Consider the following 9011-nt stretch of genomic DNA (forward strand, 5'->3'; position numbering starts at 1 on the left):
CCTTTAGTAGCATGGCCTGAGGGGACTGTAAAATTCTGCAACTCCATCTACTATTTGGAAGTAGTTTGTGTCTTGTGCAAGAGTCCTGTGTGCTTGCACAGAGGGAAAAATAAAATATGTAAAATAACTCCACACAGGATTATTTTGCATTAATGCACCCAAGGGTTCATGAAGCAATAAGGCAGTTAAAATCAATCCTTTCCTGCTGAAGCCAAACCAGCTCACTGAAGCCCAGCTTAGCTTTTGGGGTTGTTTGTTTTTCCCATCTTCGTATTTTCCCTTTAATCCTTGTGCTGGATAATGAAGACAACATTCCTCAGCATCTTTCCTGCTGTTTGTTGTGCTTATACAAGAGCTGGCTGCATTTGTTCCACAGAAAGAACATCCAAAGCCACATTCTGTGGTTTCAAGTAAAATCCTCCGCGGTGTTGACTTTTAATCTCGGGTTTGCCTGAAATCTGCATTACTCAAGAAAATACTCATAAAAATAGACTCCTTAAGGGAAACAAACCAAGGCAGCAACACAGCAGGGAGAGCTTATGCTCAAGTTTGCATTGAAGTTTTTATTGATGGTGAGGCTTCTGGGCTTGTCCTAATACTGCTGGCAGCAGCAGTGGGTTGGGCTGCTGGCCATGTGTTCCCCAGAGCCTTCTGCTGCCGGCGGGACCCTGCCAGCATCCAGGGTTCCCGGTGCACTCCCTGTTCCCGCTGCACTCCCTGTCCCCGGAGCGCTCCCTGTCCCCGGAGTGCTCCTTGATCCTGGAGCGCCCCTTGATCCTGGAGTGCTTCCTGTCCTTAGTGCTCTCCCTGTCCCCGGTGCCCTCTCTCTGTCCCCGATGTTCTCTCTGTCCCCGATGTTCTCTCCTTGTCCCCGATGCTCTCCCTGTCCCCGGTGCTCTCTCCTTGTCCCCGATGCTCTCCCTGTCCCCGCTGCTCTCCCTGTCCCCGGTGTTCTCTCCCTGTCCCCGGTGTTCTCTCCCTGACCCCAATGCTCTCCCTGTCCCCTATGCTCTCTCCCTGTCCCCGATGCTCTCCCTGACCCCAATGCTCTCCCTGTCCCCGATGCTCTCTCCCTGTCCCTTATCCTCTCCTTGTCCCCGATGCTCTCCCTGACCCCGGCGCGCTGCGGGAGCCTTACAAAACAGCCGAGCGTTATGAAACCCGTGGCCCAGCTGCCAGACGTCTCATTCCCGGTAGATGGCGGTGCCAGCTCATTTTTCCTAATTTTTCCCACTTGTTTTTTCTCCTGGCGCCGCGCCCGATGCCAGCCCTCGGCGGCTGCGGCGGGCTGGGGATGGATGAACAGGCGCGGCTCCTTCGCTGGGGTCAGCGCGGCAAAAAGAGAGAGGTTTGTCGGCTTCTTCCTCCCTATAACTGCTTTTCTTTGTTTTTGATAAATTTGAAATCAGTTTTAACAGCTCAGCACAGCTCCAGGCGTCTGTCCCTGCTCACGCTGCTCCATCCCACAAAAAACAGCGTGGAGGGCACAGGGAGATGCTGGTGATGCCAGATCTGGAGGGACTCTGCAGAGCCAGCAGACAGAGCCCACAGAGCCCCTGCATTTCTGCCCAGACTCTGTCACGGTCTTGTACAAAACCTGCTCGCCCAGGTCCCATTCCCCACCTATTATTGCCTTTCCTTGAGTGTTTCCTTTTGCAGGGGGACAGATAGCACTGGGTAGGCAGCGTGACTGGGTGAATAAACAGCATTTCTCTTTGAAGATCACAACATCTTTATTTGGCTAACAGTGGCCCAGTTGCTCTCCAGCCCAAGCTGCCATTTCCACCTCCTCAGCATGCCCAGGGCGTGCACTGCTGCTCCAGCACAGCAAGACTAATCCTTGTCTTCCTTCTCATCATCCTTGGCAATGCCTTGGTCCTGGGGCAGAAATAAAAGGGACAGCATGTGAGCGAGTGCTGAGTGTCCCATCCCAGGTATTTGGGAGCAGCCACGCTGGGGTTTGTAGGCGCAAACCCCACAGAGCTGGGTGAGGTTACCTCCTCCGAGTCACTGTCAGAGCTGCTGCTGCTCCTGTCCTCTTCCCCATCTCCCTGCTGGGGTGAAGAGAGAGGGAAAAGCATCACTGGGAACCCTGGGAATCCTGGCAGTTCAGAGTCAGGAGTCAGGGAGATTTCTGGTCCTGTGGGTATCTAGAGCCAGGCTTGGCACCACTGGTGCTGCTGTGGAACCACGTGTGACCATGGCAGCACAGAGCTCCCCAGAGCCAAGAGCACGGATTGCACAGTGTGTGCAGTGCAGGCAGCACCACTGCCCACACCAGCATCCCATTTGGAGAGAAAAAGGAGGGAGATCCAGGTAGGAATGCTGGGAGCAGAGACAGCTGTCTCTCAGTGGAAAAGCCATGGACACTGGGATTTTTAGGCTGTGGGCAGCATAGCTCCATCTGCTACAGGTGTGGGTTTGCCATGGGTCAGACGTGGCTTCCCTTTACAGCCAGGATGTCAATGGTTCTGCAGAAAACTCCACCATTCCCCTACCTTTTCTTCTTCCTTCTTCCTCCTCTTCTGCTTCTCCTTCTCCTTCTCTTTTTCTTCCTCAGTCTTTTCCTTCTCCTTTTCTTCCTTCTCTTTCTTGTCCTCCTCCTTCTCCTTATCTTCCCTCCCAAACCCTGCAGCAGGGCACAGAGGAAGGATCATTGCCAGCATTTCAGCACACACAAACCCTGCAGGTTCCCCTGGGCCCACACCAAGCACTCACATTTCAGGATTGTCGACATTTCAGCAAAGCCAAAGAGCTCTGGGGCACAAGACAGTCACACCTAGGGAACAGACAGGACCTGAAGGAGCAACGAGAGAGTGGAGGAAGGTGAGTTTTTCAGGGATGAAAATGCCTCCCTGGAAGATTCAGCTTTTACAGAGGCCCTGTGTAATTCCTACCCCCCAAAACAGCAGGGACAATCTGTGGATGACACAAAAACCAAAAGGACCAGAACTTGTGCCCACCCAGGCAGCCCCCTCTGCCCAGGAAAGCAGCAAGTGGAGAGGGATGGTGGCAGAGAAATCTCAGGGTAAGTGTGCAGGGAGATGTCCTAACCCCTCACCATGAGCAGGTGCAAATTACAGAAGTATTTCAATTTAAATGAGGAAGAAACAATCAAGAGCAGGTGTGGGGGCTCCTAGGAATCCCCAGCAGAAAGGACACTTTCCCTGAGGGACAGGGGGATGGCAGAGAGGGAGATGGAGACAGCAGCAAGCACAGAAGAAGCCAAGAGCAAGGGTAAGAATACTCCCAAGCATTGATTAGGTGCCTGAAAGGTGACAGATGAAAAGAAAGCAAAGGAAACAGCTTGGGTAAAAATAGGAGGCCCAAACAAAGGCTAAGAAATAGCCTGGGCAGGTCAAAGCCTCCCTCTCATACACAAACAGGGCAGCAGGAGTGAGGGGATGAGGTCCTTTCAGCTCACTGGGAAAAGCAGATCCTCCCCTGTGGCACCAGGTAATTAGGAAATAGTTTCTCATCCAGTCAATGTTGGAGGGAGGCAGAATATTAATGCTTCCTTTTAATGTTTTTTAGCCACGAAATGACATCATCTGGTTATTGGCCCTTTTGAAGGAGCCAGTTGCAGCCTCTGAGCCAATAACATTGATTTGTATTTTCTAGGCAGGATGCTAGAAAATACAATATTTGTATTTTCTCCCCAGGATGCTGCAGGGGAGCAGGAAGCAGTGGGGTTTGGGGTGGCACAGGGGGAGAGGGAGCTTGGATGGCAAGGAAAGGAGTGTGGGAAGTGACTGATAGAAGATGTAATCAGTGCAAAGTTAAAATCTAATTAATAATGAACAGCAATCTAATTCATCTCCGTAATTAAGAACTGCAACTACTAATTGAAAATAATCACATTTTAATCTGAAATCATTAAAAATAATCAAACATTAACAAAAGAAAAGGCAGCCCTGGGAAGGGACAGAAGGAGGTGCAGGTGATGCTCTGACCCTCACTAAGGCTGCCCCATGGCTCCCATGGTGTGCCCAGCCCCAAATCCATGAGGATTCCCCTGCCTTGAGCCTCCCCTGCCAGAGGGGAGCAGTTAGGGAAGGCAAGGGCCACAGATGGGTACAGATAGGGAAGGCACAGAGGTGGACATGGAGCTTTGCACTAGGAGATGGGAAACCAGACCAAAGTCCAGCAGCCAGGGCTGGGAAGGGATGGCTCCACCCCAACACAGGCCAAGAAATGCCTCTGGGGGGGGTTAAACCCCTTTAATCCCCCCCTGCACTGCTGCCTCGTTCCCTGGGGACCAACCCTGCTGATTTCCACAAGATGGGGTGGGCTCTGCAAGCCTTGTCTGGGGGTGCCAGCCAGCACCTGTGCAGCTCCTGCCATGGGTGCTGCCTCCATGCCAACCCTCAGCTTTTTCCCCTTCCATCCCACCCCGGACCAGCAGATCAGGTTTTGCCTGCTCCTCTGGAGCCTCACACTTCACACAGGCAGGTTTGCCTGCCCCAGATGAGCTGGTTTCCTAAAGCCCAGGCAGACAAACCAGCAAAACCCAGAGAGCAGCTGATGGTCCCCACAGAGCAGCTGCAATTGTCCACAGCCAAGCTGGGCAGGAGGTGCAGCTGGATCAGACCTCTGGCTAGCAGAGCAAACCTGTGTATTCACACCCTGCTAGGAGAAGCCTGGGTGGCCTTACCCCTCCCCAGGCACAAGCAGCTCACAGAGAGCCCACTCCCATCTCAGCCAGGGGACCCAAGTCCTTCCCACAAAGCTCAGGCCCCCATTGCCATCCCCAAGAACACATGGAGCTCGAGCTGCCCCAGGGGTGCTCCTGCTGCACCCTCATTCACAAAGGTCCTGCTCTGCTTCCCCAGCCTGTAAAACACACAGGGGAGTCTGTCAATCCCCTGCATGGCATAAGGGAGAAAGGGAAGGGCCTTACCTGGAGCTGAAAAAGAAGTGACCTCCTGGATGCCTGGCTGGCAGCAGCCGGGGCTCCGGCTATTTGAGTGTTGCGGTCTCCTCCCCAGTCCCACTTTTGGAGCAGAAAAACTGGCTCTGCCATCCGTCATGGACAGCACATGACACCGGAAACGTGACCTGTCCCACTGGTACCCACACCAGGCATTGCCTCCAGCACAGGCAGGAGCACAAAGACCTTTTGCAAGCAAGTCAGGGCAGCTCTGGAGACTGCAGACATCCATGGGAACCAGGCCTGGGTCCAGGAGAGCACTGGGGACTCAGTCTGGGAATGTGCTATGGTCAGGAACATGCTGGAAGGACAGAAAAGGGGCTTTGGGGGATGCCTACTGTGGATGGGAGGTGTCAGGCAGCTCCAGGAGGTCCAGGCAAGGCTGGACCAGGCAGAGCTCAGCACTCCCAGCTCCCTCCAAAGCTTGTCCTTGCTGCTGGCTTTCACTCCAACATATCATTAAGTAAATACCTGTCAGCAGAGAGCAGTTACCAGCACGTCTAAACACTTGCATAACGTGCCTTCCCTCTAATGCAATGCCCTCATTTCTAACAGCACCAGTAAGGGATAATAACAGTAACAATAGTGTCAGAAAGGGCTTGTGTACCCAGCTAATTTGTTTTCCCCACCTAATAAAAGGAATTAGCTCTCCCGTAAGATTTGTCCCATTTAACATCTTCAACTCTACAACAAAGTTGCTCCCACAATCATTTGACTTTCATTTACAGTAATTGCAGGGTGTGTGGAGCCCCCTCCAACAGAGTGAACCTAACTCTGGGTAACTCATGCAGGGAGCAAGCAGCTCTGCAGGAGTCACTTGTCCCAAAAAGCTGGCTATTTCTGCCCCAGACCTGCTCCACCACAGCCTGCACTGGCCTCAAACCCGGAGCAAGAATCCCATTGGCAGGTTTAGGTCAGAAATGGGGGATGAGTTTTAACGTCCAGGGCAGATAAACCCTGGAGCAGCTCAGCCAAGCTGGTGGCAGAGTCTCTGTCGCTGCCCAGTTTACAATCAGTATCCTGGTCTCTTACAGAGAGGCTTCAGCTCACACACAAATCACTCAGGGAGCTCCTGCTGCCAGCATTTGATTTTGGGATAAGCACTGGCAGCAATCCCATCTGTGCCAGCATGGCACAGCTGCCAGGGAATTTGAGATGATGGAGATGGGCACATGGAGCACCCTGAAAACAGATTCAGGGAGTTGGGATCTGTTTGGTGTTGGGACCAGCACAGGCATCGGACCCACGCCTCTGAGCAGCTCCTGCCACCTTAGGAGGATCCTGCCCCACAAATACCAAACTCAAACTTATTTTTAACTGGTGACCACATTGCTCACTCCCTGCTGGGCTCTCAGTCTCTGATGCCTCCAGCATCCTCCAGTGAGAACAGCCCAGGGGACAGCCCTGCCACTGATCTCTGGACACAGGGACACAAAGTGACACCCATGGAACCAGGATCATCCTGACCAGCAGGCTGGGCTGCAGCCAGCAGCATCTCCCTGCAGCAGGACAGCAGAGTGGCAGCCAGGGACACTTCTAGGTGCCAATCTCCAGACTGCACAGGCTCTGGTTTCACCCTGCAGTGCTCTTGAAGGAGGGAAAGCAGCCTGCTAGCCAGCACCCACAGCATCAGTGCATGGTAACCTCGAGCTGCTGTCACAGGAGACTCCCAGAAAACATGGACTAGCACAGTACAGGCCACTTTTGTCCCCTGTTTCTGTGCCAAGGAGCCTTGGACTACAGAACACCCATCTCTGCTTAGGTCACAAGATCACAGACCACTCTTTATTTTGGATTCAAAGAACACACCTGAGAAGGAAATGCCAGAGCCCTCCTCCTCCTGCCACAAGCTCCCCCATTCCTGCCTCTGAGTCAGACCCTTTAATTTGTGCTGTGGGTGGCCTGGGACAGGTGTCCCTTTAGTCAGGGCCACCAGTGGCCACATAGCTGCTACTTCTTCCAAACCAGGACAATTGCTCATCCTGCCATGGCTCCTGCTGCTACTGACCACGTGTGTGTTAGTAATGGCAATGGAGTCCCTGGGAAGGTGGCTGGCAAGGCCTGGGAGCACATCCCAAAGCCCACTGGGAAGCCCAAGCCTTTTTTGTGTTTTGAACCTTTCCACAGCAGCTGCCAGGAAGCAGCTTTTACAGCTGCCACTAGCAGAATCACTCCCAAGGAAAGAAAACAATTGTGGAAGGCTTTTTCTTTTTTTCCCCCTCCAAGTCACTGCCAGCATCTTAGCTGACTCTTATCTATTCTCAGCCACCTCTCACCTCCCCAAACACTACCAGAAGTGTTCAAATTACTGTCAGCTCTCATTAGGTTCACACAGAAGGCAAGGCCAAGCAGGAAGACCTCCAGACAGTTGGATGCTGAATTCTGATGAATCCTTTGGGTAGAAAGATTTCAGCAACTGTGGAACTGTTTTTGTTGTCTGTCTATTGCAGTCCTTGCACTGGTACACAAATGAAGCTGGTCCACGTTTGATTATTGGCTGCTAAAACAAAATCCAGGTGGCACATGACTAAAGGAATTACTGTCTGCATGTTAAAAAAAAATCACCTCATTTCCTTTAATTATTAAACTACTCTACACTAAAGCACTGCAGGTCAGTAGAATTTATCTGCAAAAAAGCAGCTGCTGCTTCATAAAACTCCATTACCTTTATTTCTTCTCTTCTGACATTTCTGTATATTTTGGCTTTTTGGCAGGAGCAAAGCTGCCTTTTTGCACTGACACAGAAACTGGGAGTTCATCTGTGGGAGCTCTCACTCCCCAGCCTGGGTTCAGAGTACTATTTCCTGCCATGAGAAAAATCCCAGCTGTCCTGGCCCCAGAGCTGCACCCAGCTCTGCCCCAAAAAACACAATCAGGGCTGAGAAAAAAACCCAGAGTTCTTTTATTTCATTTGTGCCCACTACTACCTTGATAGCTTTTAACTGAAACGGTTGTCAAAACAAATCCTTTATTTAATAATGCTGTCAACCAAAAGAAAAAAAAAATACAAATTTTATTGTAGTGCAGATTTTTTTACCCTGGACACACTCCTTTCAAGTCCAGTTTTAAGATGCCAGAAAAAGCTTTCCCTTTTAAGATCTGATCAGTCTAACCATGACTAAGGCAGGGTTTTTTCCATATATATATATAAAATCAGAGCATTAGCCAAAGGTATTCTAGTACAAAAAACACTTCTCTACTGCACAACTAGAGCAATGTTCTAAACCTTTACTATAGCAGAGATGTGCAAGACCTGCTAAAACCCAGAGGATTTTCAAAAGGGGTTTTGACCATCATTGCTACCAATGAGCAAGTGCAGAGGCAGGTGTGACACTCAGTCACCTCTGATTAGCTATTATGGACTTCTTGAAATTCCATTTTAGCTGTGCATTTCTGCTCTTGTGATTCCAACAGAGGCTGCTGCCTTCCCATGAGCAGGCTCAAAAGATAAAGGAACAAAGCAGGGAACTTGCACAGCACAAAGAAACAGATCCCATACGTGGAGCAGATTCTGAGGCAAATTAGGACTCCTACTAACAGAACCAAATTGATGCCTCTCTCCCTACTTTAATAGATACGTTCCAAGAAGGAGCATTGCATTATAGTGTTTTTCCACAGAAAGAGAAGACAAGCAGTATGTGAGTCTGTGACAGTCTGACATGTCAAGCTGCACTGAAAAATGGGAATCCTCCTGCTGAATTCTCTCATTAAAGTGCCCAAACACGAATCAATCCCTTTTAGTCAGTTCTCATTTATTGCTATAAAGCCAAGTACCTGCATTCTCAGGGCCAGATCAGCATTTTCCCAGCTCGTGCTGAAGCAAGCACAGCATGAGAGAATGAGAAACAGCCCCCTGGTGAGAGTCCCTGTCCCACATCCCTGAGTCAGTACAGACATCTTCAGGAAGCTGAGCTTCTCTTCAGCAACAGCTTGATCAGGAATTCTCTCTGCTCTATTCTGCCCAGTCTAGGAACTGCAAGGTTCATAATCACAAAAATCTGCCTCTTCTTGCACCTCCTATCTAATATTCACTTCAACAGGAATGCAGAGCTATCAGGAACCCAATTATGTCTGACTTAAA

At 50.7% G+C, this 9011-nt stretch overlaps 1 protein-coding gene across 2 annotated transcripts; it reads right to left on the reverse strand.

Annotated features, from left to right (window-relative positions):
- Positions 1-1708: 1708 nt before the first annotated feature.
- Positions 1709-5065, reverse strand: LOC108962268 (glutamic acid-rich protein-like). Of its 2 annotated transcripts, none has more exons than XM_050979803.1 (5): positions 4901-5065; positions 2719-2797; positions 2499-2629; positions 1998-2051; positions 1709-1878 (listed from the first exon to the last, which is right to left on the reverse strand). In XM_050979803.1, exons 2-5 carry the CDS (start codon positions 2735-2737, stop codon positions 1834-1836), a joined length of 249 nt encoding a protein of 82 aa, XP_050835760.1. In that variant the 5' UTR covers positions 2738-2797; positions 4901-5065; the 3' UTR covers positions 1709-1833. The 2 variants fall into 2 exon arrangements, with proteins under 2 accessions (XP_050835760.1, XP_050835759.1); XM_050979802.1 differs by having other exon boundaries at positions 1998-2054; positions 4901-5062.
- Positions 5066-9011: the final 3946 nt, after the last annotated feature.

The sequence above is a fragment of the Serinus canaria genome, chromosome 13, assembly GCF_022539315.1.
Source record: "Serinus canaria isolate serCan28SL12 chromosome 13, serCan2020, whole genome shotgun sequence".
In the NCBI taxonomy this organism is placed as follows: Eukaryota; Metazoa; Chordata; class Aves; order Passeriformes; family Fringillidae; genus Serinus; species Serinus canaria.

Bases quoted from the DNA above. Each gene is read 5' to 3' on its own strand.
- LOC108962268 (XM_050979802.1), bottom strand. The intron at 2,055-2,498 runs GTAGGGGAATGG...TCTTCACCCCAG, and splicing joins GGAAGAAGGAAGAAGAAAAG to CAGGGAGATGGGGAAGAGGA. The intron at 1,879-1,997 runs GTAACCTCACCC...TTTCTGCCCCAG, and splicing joins CTGACAGTGACTCGGAGGAG to GACCAAGGCATTGCCAAGGA.